This window comes from Heptranchias perlo, chromosome 4, assembly GCF_035084215.1.
Source record: "Heptranchias perlo isolate sHepPer1 chromosome 4, sHepPer1.hap1, whole genome shotgun sequence".
In the NCBI taxonomy this organism is placed as follows: Eukaryota; Metazoa; Chordata; class Chondrichthyes; order Hexanchiformes; family Hexanchidae; genus Heptranchias; species Heptranchias perlo.
In genome coordinates, this window is record NC_090328.1 from 1,117,165 (window position 1) to 1,136,536 (window position 19,372).

The window sequence follows — 19,372 nt, forward strand, 5'->3', positions numbered from 1 at the left end:
GCAGTCACGGGTAGGAATGAGACAGAGGGGACTGCAGGGGTAGCTTTAACCTCGGACCTTAAGATGGTCCAAACCCAAGACCTTGTCCTCAAGGCAGTCCTCAGTGCAATGGCAGGAGGGAAAAGGGTAGAGGGCCCTTACAGCACAGCAGCCCTCTCTGTAAAGGAAGGCATGCTGTTTAAGGGAGACCAATGGGTTGTACTGCAGCAGCACAGGAGGGAATTCCTTCAACTGGCCCATGAGGGTCCAGGAGCGGGGGTATCCCGGGCCTGAGACCACCTGGCAGCCGGTGGAACAGGCAGGACGGTGGCCAGGACTCAGGGAAGATGTCCGCGAGTTCTGTGCCAACTGTCTGGTGTGTGCTGCTAACAACCCTGACCCCCACAAAAGGGACACATCAGGAGGGAAGAGGGAACATGGCAGTCATCCAGGTAGATGAAATCATAAAATTACAAAGCGATATTGATAGATTGGGTGAATGGGCAAAACTGTGGCAAATGGAATTCAATGCAGACAAATGTGAGGTCAGCCACTTTGGATCAAAAAAGGATAGAACAGGGTACTTTCTAAATGGTAAAAAGTTAAAAACTGTGGATGTCCAAAGGGACTTAGGGGTTCAGGTACATAGATCATTGAAGTGTCATGAACAGGTGCAGAAAATAATCAAGAAGGCTAATGGAATGCTGGCCTTTATATCTAGAGGATGAGAGTACAAGGGGGCAGAAGTTATGCTGCAGCTATACAAAACCCTGGTTAGGCCGCACCTGGAGCACTGTGAGCAGTTCTGGGCACCGCACCTTCGGAAGGACATATTGGCCTTGGAGGGAGTGCAGCGTAGGTTTACTAGAATGATACCCGTACTTCAAGGGTTAAGTTACGAGGAGAGATTACACAAATTGGGGTTGTATTCTCCAGAGTTTCGAAGGTTAAAGGGTGATCTGATCAAAGTTTATCAGATATTAAGGGGAACTATTTCCGCTGGTTGGGGATTTTAGGAGTAGGGGGCACAGTCTCAAAATTAGAGCCAGACCTTTCAGGAGTGAGATTAGAAAACATTTCTACACACAAAGGGTGGTAGAAGTTTAGAATTCTCTTCCGCAAACGGCAATTGATACTAGCTCAATTGCTAAATTTAAATCTGAGATAGATAGCTTTTTGGCAACCAAAGGTATTAATGGATATGGGCCAAAAGCAGGTATATGGAGTTAGATCACAGATCAGCTATGATCTTATCAAATGGCGGAGCAGGCACGAGGGGCTGAATGGCCTACTCCTGTTCCTATGTTCCTATGACTACATCGGGCCCCTACCCACCACCCAGGTAGGCTATAAGTACTGCCTAGTCCTGGTAGATATGTTCACAAAGTGGGTAGAAGCCTTTCCCTGCCAAACAGCCACAGCTCTGAGTACAGCCAGGATCCTGGTCAGGGAGGTGTTCTCACGATGGGGGCTACCACAGTACGTGGAGTCCGACCAAGGGAGCCACTTTACCGGGCAGGTCATGCAGAATACTCCTATGGTACTCGGCATAGAGGGGAAATGGCACGTTACACACAACCCACAGTCCTCAGGGATTTTAGAGAGGATGAACAGAACCTTGAACGAAAGGCTGAGGAAAGAGACGGTAGACTCACTGGGAAAGTGGGTAGAAGTCTTACCGTTGGTCCTAATGGAGATCCGAGCCAGCCAGTCAAAAAGCACGGGGTATTCCCCACACGAGCTCATGACTGGTAGGGTTATGCGGACCCCCACCCATGTGCTAGCCCCGGTGCTCACGGAGGGTCAGCTCAGAGAGGTGAACCGGGACAGCTTCGTCAGGAATCTGTTTGAACACCTTAAACAGGTTCACTGGCAGGCTGCTAGCAACATGGGAAAACAGCATCGGAGTAATCGACTGCTGCTAGAACACCGTACGCACCACGAGTGGGAGATAGGGGATCAGGTTGTGGTTAGGAATTTTGCTCAGGTAGGCAGTCTAGAACCATTATACATGGGGCCCGACAGCATTGTCGATAAGGCAAGCCCCATGGTATACGCCATAAAGCTGCCTCGGTGCACCAAATGGTTCCACATTAACCAATGTAAGTTGTTTAAATCCGAGAAAAGGGAACAGCCAGTTGGGGCAAGGTCTGAGGTTAAAAATCCTCAGCCTGCAGCAGGAGCAAACTCACAGACTGCACAAGCGGGTGCAGTGGCTTGTTTTAAGGGAAGGGCCATCCCACCCACCGTTTGGGACACTCCCCCGCTCATCTGGGACTCAGACGAGGTGGGACCTGAGGGCAGAGAGTTACCTGCCCCTGACACAGGTTTAGAAGAGGTACAGCCTGAGGATAGAAATCCCCAGCCAGCGGCAGTGGAGATTCCACAGACCGCACAAGAGGGGACAGTGGCTCGGGTTGAAGACCCACCAGCCAGAAAACCCCCACCAGCCAGAGACCCGAGACGGTCCCCACGAACACCACGGCCAAAGAAAGCGTGGTCACCGGCTCCCCAGTTTAAAAGGGCAGTCCCTCAAGTCAGGGATCGATCTGAGGACAGAGGTCCCCAGCCAGCAGCCGCAGGCTGCGAGGGACCAAAGGTACAGGATAGGGCGGCCACACCGAAGGGAGTAGTGTGCTGTAGCCCGAACAGGGATTAGCCTGGCCGCCCGGGGGCGGGCGGCAGATGTACATAGCTTCTGTTATTTAATTTTGATTATTGTTTCCTTTCATTTTTTTTTGTGTTCCTGAATAAAGATTGTTGTTTTTTTTGTGTTCGGTTATTTTTAAGAAAGACTTTTACGTGTTGTTTTCTTTTAATAAAGATGTATGTGCACCAAGTGGGGTGTTGGATCCCCTCCATGTTTGGATGTATGTAAATAACTGTATTTTGCCTATTCATGCTTACGTACACCACAATTTAAAGAATGGGGAATGTCTGTGTCATGAGATCTTGGATAGATAATTAAATGGGCAGGTTGGCTCTCAAGGATCGAGAATTTTGCTCACCCAGTATGATACTCTAGCAAGTAAAGTATCACAGGGGGGAATGTAAGATTCTCAAAATTCACAGATCCCCCAAAACTCGGAGGAAAACCCGAAAGAAAAGGACTTTGGACTCTGTTCTAACCATTTCAGGGTGATGAAATATTGGGCCGACTCACACATGCGCCGCACCAGGAAGCATCAACCAGGGAAAAGTACTTTTCGAGGAATCCACGTCATTTAAGGGACTCGCTTTCTCGTAGGGGCGACTGTAAGAATTCTGGGAATTCACCTTTTTCCTGAGTATGGAAAACTTTGGCCATTGACTAAAATCCTAAGATGGAAGGATAGGTGAGAGGTCACCAGACAAATCAACAACACACACAGTGGAATGTGGGAGAATTACTGCTTCAGACATGCCTCTGTTTTAAAGCAAAACCTACAGCAGGTGGTCAACACTCAGCACTAATTCGAAAGGCAGTAGGCCATTGAAAGAGGCAACTGCTCCAGACATGGTGGGGCCATGTCTTTGTTTTAAAGCAAAACCCATCAACACCTAGGATGTTGGATACAAAAGGAAGCCTGTATACCAGGTGATCAGCAAATCGGAATTAAAACAATGACCCATCGGGAGAAGCAATTGCAACATGATGAGGGGCCATCAAAAGCCATCAAAGATTCTTAAGGACTTTGTAAGAACTGTTTAAACAGACATGAAGTGCTTTTTTTAAGTGACGAGGACCATTGTAAGAGAGGGATATAGAAGTGGAAACTCAAAACCTCTCTCGCTCTCTCTGGTTCTTGCTGGGTCTTGTGTTCTGTTTCTCTTGTTCTGCCTGTCTCTGGAAGGAGAGCAGCTTCCAGTGAAACCAACGAACCCTACGTGAGAGAACCGGTCAGCCAGACCTGCAAGTGCAAAGGATTGTTCAGTTCAGTTCAGCCAGGAGTTCGACAGCTCAGGAGGCGACAGTTCAACAAGGCGAGGGGGCAACAGAGAGAAGGACAGCAGCTCTAGAAGCAGGCCGACACACAAGAAGAAACCAGAGCAACAGCCCCATTGATCATCAGACACCTCGCGGCAACAAGGGCCTTACGAAACAACCAACCGCATATTGCCACCAACCAACCGGGTAATATTGGGCCAACGCGACCAAAGAAAACCAACTCGGGAGAAAACCGAAGATCCGCAAAGTTTCCACTCTATGATCTATTCCTGACTTACGTCTGGGTGAATTACTGTCAAGGATTCGTTTGGTGAGCATTATCTCTGGTCCATTAGAGTCCAACTTAGCTAGTAAAGTGGGATTGGGAGGGGTGAGGTATCTTTCTACTGTAATTTCCCTCGTGTGTACAGAAGTGTTCCCCATTTTATTAGTATTAAGATTGTTGTGTTGTATTTTCTCTCTTGAATAAAGATCGAAGTTTCTTGCACCAAAACCGGTTATCTGCTGCACTTTGTCACAACCCCCAAATAAGTCCAAGGTCTAGAACCCAGGGAATGGGAGCGATTCGAACCGCTCAGAAGTCAGAGGCGAAGCTGACACACACCACCACCCCCCACACTGGTCAATGGTGACCCCCAGGTTGTTGATGGTGGGGGATTTGGTGATGGTAATGCCATTGAATGTCAAGGGGAGGTGGTTAGACTCTCTCTTGTTGGAGATGGTCATTGCCTGGCACTTGTCTGGCGCGAACGTTACTTGCCACTTATCAGCCCAAGCCTGGAAGTTGTCCAGGTCTTGCTGCATGCGGGCATGGACTGTTTCATTATCTGAGGGGTTGCGAATGGAACTGAACACTGTGCAATCATCAGCGAACATCCCCATTTCTGACCTTATGATGGAGGGGAGGTCATTGATGAAGCAGCTGAAGATGGTTGGGCCTTGGGCACTGCCCTGAGGAACTCCTGCAGCAATGTCCTGGGGCTGAGATGATTAGCCTCCAACAACCACTACCATCTTCCTTTGTGCTAGGTATGACTCCAGCCACTGGAGAGTTTTCCCCCTGATTCCCGTTGACTTCAATCTTACTAGAGCTCCTTGGTGCCACACTTGGTCAAATGCTGCCTTGATGTCAAGGGCAGTCACTCTCACCTCACCTCTGAAATTCAGCTCTTTTGCGCAAGTTTGGACCAAGGCTGTAATGAGGTCTGGAGCTAAGTGGTCCTGACAGAACCCAAACTGAGCATCGGTGAGCAGGTTATTGGTGAGTAAGTGCCACTTGATAGCACTTTCGACGACATCTTCCATCACTTTGCTGATGATTGAGAGTAGACTGATGGTGCGGTAATTGGCCGGATTGGACTTGTCCTGCTTTTTGTGGACAGGATGTACCTGGGCGGTTAGATGCCAGTGTTGTAGCTGTACTGGAACAGTTTTGCTAGAGGCGCGGCTAGTTCTGGAGCACAAGTCTTCAGCACTACAGCCGGGATGTTGTCGGGGCCCATAGCCTTTGCTGTATCCAGTGCACTCAGCCATTTCTTGATATCACGTGGAGTGAATCGAATTGGCTGAAGACTGGCTTCTGTAATGGTGGGGATATTGGGAGGAGGCCGAGATGGATCATCCACTCGGCACTTCTGGCTGAAGATGGTTGCAAATGCTTTAGTCTTGTCTTTTGCACTTACATGCTGGACTCCGCCATCATTGAGGATGGGGATGTTTACAGAGCCTCCTCCTCCTGTTAGTTGTTTAATTGTCCACCACCATTCACGACTGGATGTGGCAGGACTGCAGAGCTTTAATCTGATCCGTTGGTTGTGGAATGGCTTAGCTCTGTCTGTAGCATGTTCCTTCCACTGTTTAGCATGCATGTAGTCCTTGTTGTAACATGTGCAATTCTCCAGTCCTCTGGCACCATCCCCATATCTACAGATGTTTGGAAGATTATGGCCAGTACCTCCGTAATTTCCACCCTTACTTCCATCAGCAACCTACGATGCATCCCATCCAGACCTGTTGACTCATCTACTTTAAGTGCAGCTAGCCTTTCAAGTATCTCTTCTTTATCAATTTTTAGCCCATCCTGTATCTCAATTATATCTTCCTTTACTGAGACTCTGGCAGCATCTTCTTCCTTGGTGAAGACAGATACAAAGTACTCATTTAGTACCTCATAAAATAAATTTAAAACAGAAATAGACAGTTTCCTAGAAGTAAAGGGAATTAGGGGTTACGGGGAGCGGGCAGGAAATTGGACATGAAGCTGAGTTCGGATCGGTCAAAGCCCTGTGGGTGGCGGAGAGGGCCCAGGGGCTGAGTGGCCGGGTCCTGCTCCTACTTCTTGTGTTCTTTAGATTTGAGGTTAGGATCAGATCAGCCATGATCTTATTGAATGGCGGAGCAGGCTCGAGGGGCCGATTGGCCTACTCCTGCTCCTATTTCTTATGTTCTTATGTTCTTACCTCGGCCATCCCCTCTGTCTCTATGAGTAGATCTCCTTTATGGTCCCTAATCATCCCCATCCCTCCTCTTACTACCCGTTTCCTGTTTACATGCCAGTAGATGACTTTTGGATTCCCTTTTATGTTGGCCGCTTTTATGATTCTATGATTCTATGAAACAGCTACTTGAAGGTAAATCAGTGTCAAAGCAGTGGGAGGCATTCAAGGAGGAGACAATGGGGGTTCAGAGCAAATATGTTCCCTCAAAGAAAAAGAAAGGGAATCCCAAATCTAGAGCCCCCCGGATGACAAGGAGCATGCAGGGTAGGATAAGGCAAAAAAGGGAAGCTTATGTCAGATACGAAAACCCTTGAGGAGTATAGAAAGTGCAGGGGTGAAATTAAAAAGGAAATTAGGAAAGCAAAGAGAGGGCATTGAAAAAGTATTGGCAAGGAAAACCCAAAGATCTTTTATAAAGAGCAAGAGGATAACTGAGGAAAGAGTAGGGCCTATTAGAGACCAAAAAGATAAACTATGTGTGGAGGCGAAAGACGAGGGTGTGGTTCTTAATGAATACTTTGCGTCTGTCTTCACAAAAGAGGAAGATGCAGTTATTGTAGTTAAGGAGGAGGAGTGTGAAATATTGGATGGGATAAACACAGTGAGAATGGAAATATTAAGGGGTTTAGCATCTTTGAAAGTGGATAAATAGCCAGGCCCAGATGAAATGTATCCCAGGCTGTTAAGAGAAGCAAGGGAGGAAATAGCGGAGGCTCTGACCATCACTTTCCAATCCTCTCTGGCTACAAGCGTGGTGCTGGAGGATTGGAGGACTGCTAACGTTGTATCATTGTTTAAAAAGGGAGAAAGGGATAAACCGAATAATTACAGGCCAGTCAGCCTCAGTGGTGGGCAAATTACTGGAAAAATTCTGAGGAACTGTATTAATCATCATTTAGAAAGGTCCAGATTAATCAAGGACAGTCAACATGGATTTGTCAAGGGAAGGTCTTGTCTGACTAACTTGATCAAATTTTTTGAGGAGGTTACAAGGAGCTTCGATGAGGGTAACGTGTTTAATGTAGTGTACATGGATTTTAGCAAGGCTTTTGACAAGATCCCACATGGCAGACTGGTCAAAAAAGTAAAAGCCAATGGGTTCCAAGAGAAAGTGGCTAGTTGGATCCAAAATTGTCTCAGTGGCAGGAAGCAAAGGGTAATGGTCGACGGGTGTTTTTGTGACTGGAAGACTGTTTCCAGTGGGGTTCCGCAGGGCTCAGTACTAGGTCTCTTGCTTTTTGTGGTATATAGCAATGATTTAGTCTTAAATGTAGGGGGCAATGTTAAAAGGTTTGCAGGTGATACAAAAATTGGCCGAGCGATTGATCATGAGGAAGAAAGCTGTAGACTGCAGGAGGATATCAATGGACTGGTCAGGTGGGCAGAAAATTGGCAAATGGAATTCAGTCCGGAGAAGTGTGAGGTAATGCATTCGGGGAGGGCAAACAAGGCAAGTAAATACTCAATAAATGGGAGGATACTGAGAAGTGTAGACGAAATGAGGGACCTTGGAGTGCATGTCCACAGATCCCTGAAGGTAGCAGGACACGTAGGTAAGGTGGTTAAGAAGGCATACGGGATACTTTCCTTTATTGCCGAGGCATAGAATATAAGAGCAGGGAGGCTATGCTGGAACTGTATAAAACACTAGTTAGACCATAGCTAAAGTACTGCATACAGTTCTGGTCACCACATTACAGGAAAGATGTGATTGCACTAGAGAGGGTACAGAGGAGATTTATGAATATGTTGCCAAGACTGGAGAATTTTAGCTATGAGGAAAGGTTGGATAGGCTGGGGTTGTTTTCTTTGGAACAGAAGAGGCCGAAGAGAGATTTAATTGAGGTGTATAAAATTATGAGGGGCCGAGATAGCGTGGATCGGAAGGACCTATTTCCCTTAGCAGAGAGGTCAATAACCAGGGGGCATAGATTTAAATTAATTGGTAGAAGGATTAGAAGGGAGTTGAGGAGAAATGGTTTCACCCATAGGGTCTGGAATTCACTGCCTGAAAGGGTGGTAGAGGCAGAAACCCTCATCGCATTTAAGAAGTACTTGGATGTGCACTTGAAGTGCCGTAACTTACAAGGCTACGGACCAAGTGCTGGACAGTGGGAGTAGGCTGGATAGCTCTTTTTCGGCTAGCACAGACATGATGGGCCAAATGGCCTCCTTTTGTGCCATAAATTTCTATGATTCTATAATTCTAAGGCCACTGGGCATCACAAGGTTTTCTCCTGGGGAGATCCGGCACCCACCCAGAAAGGCAAAGTCACACTGGCCTTTCTGGGCTGTGTCACCAGACGGCCCTCGTGGCACGAGCAGCCTCTGGGCCCATTCAAATTAGGTGAATTCCCACTGATCCCACAAATTCCTGTTGAGTCAGCTATGGAAGTCGCAGACAGGCACAATGTGAGAGTAATTGGTGGGATCACTGGCCAGCACATCTTCTAATCATTGTTTGTTGAGAGTTCCTTTCATTTACAAAGGGTGGTTGAAGTTTGGAATTCTCTTCCGCAAACGGCAATTGATACTAGCTCAATTGCTAAATTTAAATCTGAGATAGATAGCTTTTTGGCGACCAAAGGTATTAAGGGATATGGGCCAAAGGCAGGTATATGGAGTTAGATCACAGATCAGCCATGATCTTATCATATGGCGGAGCAGGCTCGAGGGGCTGAATGGCCTACTCCTGTTCCTATATTCCTATGTTCCTATGTTACCTGCTCTTTGTTCAATAATTTGGTTTAAAGCCTAAGCCTCAGTCTGAGAGATTGTATATTTAACTCACCTTCTGAAACCAAGAATTCCACGTTGGGACCTTGGACTTGAAGCATCTCAGCTGCTGACAGGGCAGTCTGGCCCAGCTGGCTTTCTGGTAATAGAGTTGGTGTTGATTAAGGGGATGGCAGGGGAGCAGATGTGTTGTCATTCTGTGAGAGGGTAACATGTGCCACTCCCATTACATCACTGCTACTCCATGGGACTATGGCCCAGCACTTGCACTGATTGTGAGAGTGCAAACTGTCGGTAAATTTAGCAGTCTTGGGAGGAACAGGTGACTTTGGACCTATGGTTTTCAAAGCTTTCCACCAATGGGGTTTTTCTCGCCTCATGTCTGCGTCTGTTGTAGACTAATTGATAGAGATTGATTGCTATGATTAGTCAACAACTCCATTATCGTTGTATCATGAGACTACCAGGATGGTAGAAGGTGAACTAGATGGACCTTGGTCTTTTCTCGTCTAGCAATTCCTATGTAGGAAACCTGTGATATGATTAAAGCCCCCATCTATGCCTTACCACAGTTTTTCAAAGTCATAGGCGATGGTGGAGCCCAGATCCTGCGTGCTACAAACTCCTGGAAAGAGGGCCCAGCTGCAGCATCCATAAAGGTGACCACACGCTCCACAGTAGAGTGCAGAGTGCTGATGCCTTATACCAGAATCATGCACAAGCTGGAAGCAGACTCCTCCACACTGTCAGACAAGGTGCAGCTCTTAGGCAGGTTGTCCAATGCCTCGACCAATTGTCGGTGCACATGAAAGATCTTTCTTTTAAATGCTGAGCCCCTAAAGTCTGCATCTCTGTCCTCTTCTGCAGAGCTAGAGGCCAAGCTCGCCCCCCGACGAGAAATTTCCTGGGCTGTCCTTCCCACTTGTAACTGACCCTGCTCACTCGTGCTGAGTGAATCACGCTGTGCAGGCCCCTCTAACTCACTACAGCACCCGGCGTGCCAATCTCTGCGCAGGTGCCTGGGAAGGTCTGAGTGAATGCCAGTTCTTTTTCGGGAGGGTGGTCCCCCTCTCCATCTGTGGCAGCAGGGCCCAAATCATCAGAAAGACCTAGAAAGATAGCAGAGGAACAAGGGTCAGCACATAATGGGAAGGGAAGTAGTAGCAGATGGTTCTTCTGTTGTTTGTACGTATAATTGTTTGAGGAAAGAAAAAAAGAAATATCCAAACACCCTATATTCCACTCACCTGCAGGTAACTGAATCACAGGATCTGTGTGCGGTAAGTTTCCAGTTTCCAGATTGTTTATTTTTGACATTTTTGGCCTTAATTACCCTCAGCAACCAACCGGCACGAGCAGAGGGTGGGCTTATTAAAAGGAATGGGGGTTTGCTCATAGGAGGCCTTATCGAGCACACAGTGTACATTGGCCAAGATTCCACTTTATGCACCAGAAGGCAGACTCCTGCAACAGGATCCGCTACCTACTGGTAGCAAAGCTTTGCCAGTGGCTGTAAAAGTCACCACAGCCTTTAACTTCTTTGTCCTGGCTCCTTCCAGGCTGATACAGGGGACATCTCCCACATATCCCAGTCAGCAGGGCAAAGCTGCATTAAATAGGTCACCAATGTCCTCCTTGCCAGAGCAAACCAGTACATCACTTTCCCCTTTGAAGTCAACAGTCAACAGTAGAGAGCTCAGGGATTTGATGAGACACACCTCCTGCTCTCTTGACCCCATTCCTACTAAATTGCTGACTTCCCTTCCTGGCCCCCACGCTAGCTGACATTACAAACAGTTAGGAACACAGAAACAGGAGTAGGCCATTCAGCCCCTCGAGCCTGTTTCAACATCCGTTCCCTCGCCACCAATTCCATTCCCCTTCCCCGGCCACTATCACAGGCTGAAACAGACTATTTGCAACCTTGGGGTCCTATTAGACCCTGAGCTGAGCTTCTGAATCCATATCATAGTATCATAATCGGTACAGCACAGGAGGAGGCCAATCGGCCCATTGTGCCTCTTTGAAAGAGCTATCCATTTAGTCCCATTCCCCTGCTCTTTCCCCATAGCCCACTACATTTTTTCCCTTCAAGTATTTATCCAATTCCCTTTTGAAAGTTACTATTGAATCTGCTTCCACCATCCTTTAATGCAGTGCATTCCAGATCATAACAACTCCCTGCGTAAAAAAAGTCCTCTCCATCACAAAGACCGCTTACTTCCACCTCCATAATATTGTCTGTCTCCACCTGTGCCTTAGCTGCTGAAATGCTCATCCGTGATTTTGTGACCTCCAGACTTGACTTTTCCAATGCTCTCCAGGCCGGCCTCCCATCTTCCACCCTCCATAAATTTGAGCTCATACAAAACTCTGCTGCCCATATCCTAACCTGCACTAAGTCCCGCTCACACATTACCCCTGTGTTCGGCGACCTACATTGGTTCCCAGTTCACCAGCATCTCAAATTTAACATTTTGATCCTCATGTTCAAATCTCTCCATGGCCTCAGCCCTCCCTATCCGTAACCTTCTCCGGTCCTACAACCCTTCAAGAGCTCTGCGTTCTTCCAACTCTAGCCTCTTACACATCCCTACCTTCCTTCGCCCCACCATTGGCAGCTGCGACTTCAGCCACGATGAAGGGTTACAAGTAACAAACAGATAGTTTATTTAACTGTCAGTTAAGCCGCCACCCTCATCTTCCCCTTGCTCATAGCTTTAGCTGGGCCATTAATCTCCAGGGCTTCCTGCTCCATTTGGGTGAAGGCTTGATGTCGGCTAGTCCTCCCCTAGTCTTGATCCTCTCGTCATTCTGTGCTGTTTTTGTCCTGCAAGGAAGGCAGGGTGAAAGTTATAGAGTGGTTCTTGAAAAGGCAAGTGGAGATGTGTAGGGCTTTGGCATATAGAGCATCTGCTGAGAACTGGAGAAGAAGCAAGATGGAAATAGGATGGGGAGGTGATGAATGGAAAGCAAAGTGTGTGGAATGTGAAGTGAAGAAGTAGTTCAGCAAGTGCTAGCAAAAGAGAAGAGAATGCTGTTCCTGTTTGGTGTGAAGACAGCAAAGGAAGAGGTGAGTGTGTTTGGAATGAGAAAGAGAGATGGTGCAGTGTGCCCTTGTGATTGGATTTTGCAGGACATGATGGAGGAGTTGGAATTGTTGAGAGTGCTGGGGGAAGGGCTGAAAGGAGTGTTGGCAGGTGCTTTGAGAGATGAAGAGCTGTACTTACCTTTTCTGCTCTTTTGACGTCATTGAACCTCTTTCTACATTGAACCCAGGTCCTGGGGGTGACGTTGCTAGCACTAACCCACTTAGCCACCTCTGTCCAGACATGTTGCATATTCATCCTGGGGAACTTCCAGCAGATGCTGGGGGGGCAGTACCTCCCTCTTTGCCCTGACCTCCTCCATTAGGACCTCCAGAAAGGCATCAGAAAACCTGGGGCAGTACTGCGACACATTCTCCTATTTAATCCTTCTTCCAGCAGTGTAACACGCAAATCGGGTAGAAGGGAATGCAGCCTCGCTTCAAGAGACACATTCCCACTTAAAATAGGCCTCATGTGGCCCAATTGTGCTGCAAAAATGGGCGGACTGCCTGCTTCTTGACACGATCGGATGGGCAGTCCGTCAATCTTATTCAAAAGAGGCTCAGGAGGTAAAATCACCCGGGTCTCTCGCTAGTGACATCGGGAGACTTTGTCACTCGGCCCGCCCCCCCCAACTGCCCGATTCCTGCTCCGAGTTAATACTGGAGCTATAGAAACAGATACGGAAATACTGAGACAGATAAACAGGTTCAGGCAAACAAAGAAACACATAGACACACAGCCTGAGCTCTGGAGTAGTGGGATTTACCTGATCTGTAGACATAGGGAAGCTCAATTACTTTTTTTCCTAGAAAGACACGGCCAGCTTTGGTAAGCTTAATTGATATTCCAACAGCCTTGATTGTCAGAATGACATATTCAATACAGTTATCACTGTCAGCCTAAGGAAAACAGAAAACCGAATTAGCGAAGTTTTATCCAGGCACAGCTACTGGTCTATGGCAGTAAATCTACAGTTTTCCCTGGAACAGGTAATATCCACTCAGTGCTCTTCTTAACTTTCCTGTCTTCAAAAGCTCCAAGTATGCTGGCCTACACATTCCTTTTCCTGTTTTTCATGGTGTCCAAATAAAGACTCATTACAACATTTCTTACCCTTTCATTCTTTCCAAGGACTTCAACACTGTGGAACTCTTTACCTCCCCTAACCTTTCCTTCCTCTTCCAATCTACAGGCTTTTAAAAGCTAAGCATAGTATCATAGTAGGTTTTTTTTAATTCATTCATGGGATGTGGGCGTCACTGGCGAGGCCAGAATTTATTACCCATCCCTAATTGCCTTTGAGAAGGTGGAGGTGAGCTGCCTTCTTGAACGGCTGCAGTCCGAGTGGTGAAGGTTCTCCCACAGCGCTGTTTGGTAGGGAGTTCCAGGATTTTGACCCAGTGACAATGAAGGAATGGCAGGATAGCACAGGAGGGAAACATTTGGCCCATCGTGCCTGTGCCGGCTCTTTGAAAGACCTATCCACTTAGTCCCATTCCCCTGCTCTTTCCCCACAGCCCAGTAAATTTTATCCCTTCAAGTATTTATCCAATTCCCTTTTGAAAGTTGCTATTGAATCGGCTTCCACCACCCTTTCGGGCAATGCATTCCAGATCATTACAATTCACTGCATAAAAATATGTTACCTCATGTTGCCTCTGGCATTTTTGCCAATCACCTGAAATCTGTATCCTCTGGTTACCGACCCATCGGCCACTGTAAACAGTTTCTCCTTATTTACTCTATCAAAACGGTTCATGATTTTGAACACCTCTATCAAATCTCCCCTTAACCTTCTCTGTTCTAAGGAGAACAACCTCAGCTTCTCCAGTCTCTCCACATAACTGAAGTCCCTCATCCCTGGTACCATTCTAGTAAATCTCTTCTGCAACCTCTCTAAGGCCATCATATCCTTCCTAAAATGTGGTCCCCAGAATAGAACACAACACTCAAGCTGAGGCCTAACTTACAAACATCCCCAGGTCTCTCTGTTCCTGCAACCCTCTAAAATTGTACCATTTAGTTTATTTTGCCTCTCCTCATTCTTCCTACCAAAATGCATCACTTCATACTTCTCTGCGTTAAATTTCATTTGCCATGTGTCTGCCCATTTCACCAGTTGGTCTATGTCCTCCTGAAGTCTGTTATTATCCTTCACATTGTTTACCACAGAGGAACATAGGAATAGGATTAGGTCATTTAGCCCCTCGAGCCTGTTCTGCCGTTCAATGAGATCATGGCTGATCTGTGACCTAACTACATTTCCGAGTTTTGCAAACTTTGAATTTATACCGTGTCTACCCAAGTCCAGGTCATTAATACATATCATGCTGACACACGGGGGAGTAAATGTTAATGGGGAGCCGGAAAGAGGGCAGGGGGGTGATTCCTGATGGGAAACGCGAAAGTACAGGTTTCCTGAACGTCCTTACGTTTTTGACGTAAGGGCGCCTTTCATTTTTTTTCTGTAGGTTTCCTGCCCAACAGGCCAGATTGACAGGCTGGCTGTCAGTCCAACGGGAGAGCTGCCAGGGGGCGGATGCTAGCAGATAAGTCTTAGATTGGTGCGGGGTGGGTTGGTTCATCGGGGTGGGGGGGGGGGGGGTTGGACATCAGGGGGATCGGAGATCGTGGGAGGGTCGGAGGTCATGGGGGGTCAGAGATTGTTGGGGTGGTTTCGGAGATTGTGGGGGGTGGTGGTTGGACATGGGGAGGGGGGTCAGCCTATCCCATGTGTCGGCTCAAGGCAGCTAAGCTTGTTGGGCCTGAAGGAAACATTCCTGCTCCTCCCGGTCCACACGTAGTGCAATAAAGGCACTTACCTGCTGAGCCGGGCCTTCTCGGCACCTCTTACATGGCATGAAGCAGAAGGCCCAGGAATCCCAGCCTTCAAGACTTAAAAATAAAAAACCTATTAAAATGGAGGCCCGCAGCCTCCTTAAAAGATTTCACTGAGTGACCTGCCTCCTGAAATTGGATTGGTTGCCCACCCCTTGACCCGCCCCCATTAAAACCAGAAGTGGGCGAGTTGGAGTCAGGTTTTACATCATTACGACTTTTACCTTCCCACCCACCCCTAACCCACCCGATCGTGGGGTGAAAATTTACCCCATGATCACTGTTTAGGGAGCAGCAATCATAGTTTCATAAGGTTTAGAATAGCTATGGAAAAGGACACGGACCACTCTAAAGTAAAAATACTCAATTGAAGGAGGGCCAATTTCAATGGAATGAGAACAGATCTGGCCCGGGTAAAGTGGAATCAAAGATTGGCAGGCAAAGCTGTAATTGAGCAGTAGGCGGCCTTTAAAGAGGAGATGGTTCGGGTACAGTCTAGGTACATTCCCACGAGGGAGAAACGTAGGGCAACTAAAGCCAGAGCTCCCTGGATGACAAAAGAGATAGGGAGTAAGATGAAGCAGAAAAAAGGGGCCTCTGACAAATGTCAGGTTGATGACACAAGTGAGAACCCGGCAGAATATAGAAAGTTCAGAGGGGAAGTGAAAAAGAAAATAAGAGGGGCAAAGAGAGAGTATGAGAATAGACTGGTGGCAAATATAAAAGGGAATCCAAAGGTCTTCCAAAGGCATATAAATAGTAAACGGGTAGTAAGAGGAAGGGTGGGGCCAATTAGGGATCATAAAGGAGATCTAATGATGGAGGCAGAGGGCATGGCTGAGGTACTAAATGAGCACTTTGCATCTGTCTTTACCAAGGAAGAAGATGCTGCCTGAGTCTCGGTAAAGGAAGATATAGTTGAGATATTGGATGGACTAAAAATTGATAAAAAAGGTACTTGAAAGGCTCACTGAATTTAAAGTAGATAAGTCACATGGTCCGGATGGGACGCAGCCTAGGTTGCTGAGGGAAGTAAGGGGGGAAATTGCGGACGTACTGGCCATAATCTTCCAAACATCCTTAGAGATGGGGGTGGTGCCAGAGGACTGGAGAATTGCAAATATTACACCCTTGTTCAAAAAAGGGTGTAAGGATAAACCCAGCAACTATAGGCCAATCAGTTTAACCTCAGTGGTGGGGAAACTTTTAGAAACGATAATCCGGGACAGAATTAACAGTCACTTGGATGAGGGTGGGTTGATTAGGGAAAGCCAGCACAGATTTGTTAAAGGCAAATCGTGTTTAACTAACCTGATAGAGTTTTTTGATGACGTAACAGAGAGGGTTGATGAGGGCCATGCAGCTGATGTTGTGTATATGGACTTTCAAAAGGCGCTTGATAAAGTACCGTATGGTAGGCTTGTCATCAAGATTGAAGCCCATGGAATAAAGGGGACAGCAGCAACATGGATACAGAATTGGCTAAGTGACAGGAAACAGAGAGTAGTGGTGAACGGTTGTTTTTCAGACTGGATGGAGGTGTGTGGTAGACTTCAAGGGGATATAGACAGGCTGGTGGCATGGGGGGACATGTGGCATGTGGCAGATGAAATTTAACGCAGAAAAATGCGAAGTGATATATTTTGGTAGGAAGAACAAGGAGAGGCAATATAAACTAGAGGAGACAATTCTAAAAGGGATACCGGAACAGAGAGATCTGGGGCTATATGTGCACAAATTGTTGAAGGTGGCAGAGCAGGTTGAGAAAGCAGTTAGAAAAGCATACGGGATCCTCGGCTTTATAAATAGAGACATAGATTACAAAAGCAAGGAAGTCATGATGAACCTTTATAAAACAGATGTGAAGGTCTTGGAGAGCATGCAGAAGAGATTTACGAGAATGATTCCAGGGATAAGGGACTTTAGTTACATGGATAGTCTGGAGAAGCTGGGGTTGTTCTCCTTGGTTCAGGGAAGGTTGCCAGGAGATTTGATAGGGTTATTCAAAATCATGAAGGGTCTAGACAGAGTAGATAGAGAGAAACTGTTCCCATTGGCGAATAGGCCAAGAACCAGAGGTCATAGATTTAAGGTGATTGCCAAAAGAACCAAAGGTGACATGAGAAAAAACTTATTTACACAGCAAGTGGTTAGGATCTGGAATGCACTGCCCGAGGGGTTGGTGAAGGCAGATCCAATCATGGCCTTCAAAAGGGAACTGGATAAGTACTTGAAAGTAAAAAAATTGCAAGGCTACAGGGATAGGGCGGGGGAGTGGGACTAGCTGGATAGCTGGATTGCTCTTGCATAGACCCAGCCCGGCCCAGTGGCCTCATTCCGTGCTGTAACCTTTCTATGATTCTATGACTCCTGACTGACCATTTTCTCTTTTACTTTTTTCAACCTTGGTGCCTTCCTGCAGTGGCTTTGGCCTTTCACCTTGGTTTTCAATAATAAAAATATCCAGGTGTAATATACTTTAATTCCAGACCTAACCACGTGCCACCAGAACCAGCATTTGGCTGTGTGCTGAACTGCAAGGTTAGAATATTGCAAAATGTAGACTCAATGCTGGAACAGAGGAAATTGGCGTTGACCAAAGTATCAGGTGATATCCTTTAGTTTTCAAGCATTTTAGGTTAGCCTAACATTCAGCTAGCATAATGAAGTGAGACAACAGTGCCTGAACAAACGTAATGGAGGAAGAAGAGCAGATAAGTGACACTTGAGGTGATACATGTGAGTATAATTCCTTTCTCTTTTCTTGCCAATTTTCTCCCTTCCCTCAAACATATTGGGGATGACCCTTCCTGACCTTTGCCCCTGGGCAACACCCATCCAAAATCCAAAGGTTATGAAAAAGGGTTGGCCCTAGGCCATTCAGGAGTGGGGGGAGCAGGAAGGAGGTGCTAAGCGGCTTTGGACCTGCACCTGCTGTAGGTACAAGTCCATCTTAGGCATGCTAATGATACGGGGTGGGGGGCGGGGGGGGGGGAAATCTCAATGCGTGGATTATTTAACAATCAGGAAGGACAGGCAGGAAGGAAGGGGAGGTGGGGTGGCTATGTTAATAAAGAAAGGAATCACTGTAATACAGAGAAATAATATTGGGATAAAAGATCAGGACAATGAAACAGTTTGGGTAGAGATAAGGAATAATAAGGGGAAAAAAACACTAGTGGGCATAGTATATAGGCCTCCTAATAGTTGCAACTCTGCTGGAAGAAGTATTAATCAGGAAATAGTCGGGGCATGTAATAAGGGAACAGCTATAATTATGGGGGATTTTAACTATCATATTAACTGGACAAATCAAATAGGGCAGGGCAGCCTTGAGGAAGTGTTTATTGGGTGTATTAGGGATGGATTTCTTCAGCAGTATGTAACTGATCCTACAAGGGGGCAAGCAACCTTGGACCTGGTCCTGTGTAATGAGCCAGGAGTAATTAATAATGTCCTAGTTAAGGATCCCCTTGGAATGAGTGACCATTCCATATCCAATTAGAGGGTGAGAAGGTTGGTTCTCAAACAAGCGTACTGAGCTTGAATAAAGGAGACTATGATGGTATGAGAGCGGAATTGATTAAAGTGGACTGGGAAAATAGATTAAAGGGTAAGACGGTACATGAGCAGTGGTGTTCATTCAAGGAGTTATTTTACAACTTTCAAAAAATATATATTCCACTGAGGAAAAAAGGGTGTAAAAGAAATGACAGCCATCCGTGGCTAAGTAAAGAAATTAAGGATAGTATCCGACTAAAAACAAGGACATATAAGGTAGCCAAACTTAGTGGGAGGATAGAAGATTGGGAAGTCTTCAAAGGACAGCAAAAAGTAACTAAAGGATTGATTAAGAAAGGGAAGACAGATTATGAAAATAAATTAGCAAAAAATATAAAAACAGATAGCAAGAGTTTCTATAGTTATATAAAAAGAAAAAGGGTGGCTAAGGCAAACGTAGGTCCCTTAGAGGATGAGACCGGGAAATTAATGGTGGGAAACATGGAGATGGCAAAAATGCTGAACAAATATTTTGTTTCAGTCTTTACGGTAGAGGACACTAAGAATATCCCAACACTGGACAAACAGGGCACTCTGGGGGGGGGGGAGGAGCTAAATAAGATTAAAATCACTAAGGAATTGGTACTCAGTAAATTAATGGGACTCAAGGCGGATAAATCCCCTGGACCTGATGGCTTACATCCCAGGGTCTTGAGGGAAATGGCAGTAGGGATTGTGGATGCTTTGGTAATAATTTTCCAAAATTCTCTGGACTCGGCAAAGGTCCCGGCAGATTGGAA

General features: G+C 46.5%; 1 protein-coding gene across 1 annotated transcript in view; it reads right to left on the reverse strand.

Annotated features, from left to right (window-relative positions):
* LOC137320383 (otogelin-like protein) overlaps positions 1 to 19,372 on the reverse strand; it is a 160,959-nt gene that overhangs the window by 19,284 nt on the left and 122,303 nt on the right. Inside the window, exon 11 of the mRNA XM_067982083.1 lies at positions 13,000 to 13,132. Coding sequence (XP_067838184.1) covers positions 13,000 to 13,132 — 133 coding nt within the window. The remainder of the gene's footprint in view (positions 1 to 12,999; positions 13,133 to 19,372) is intronic.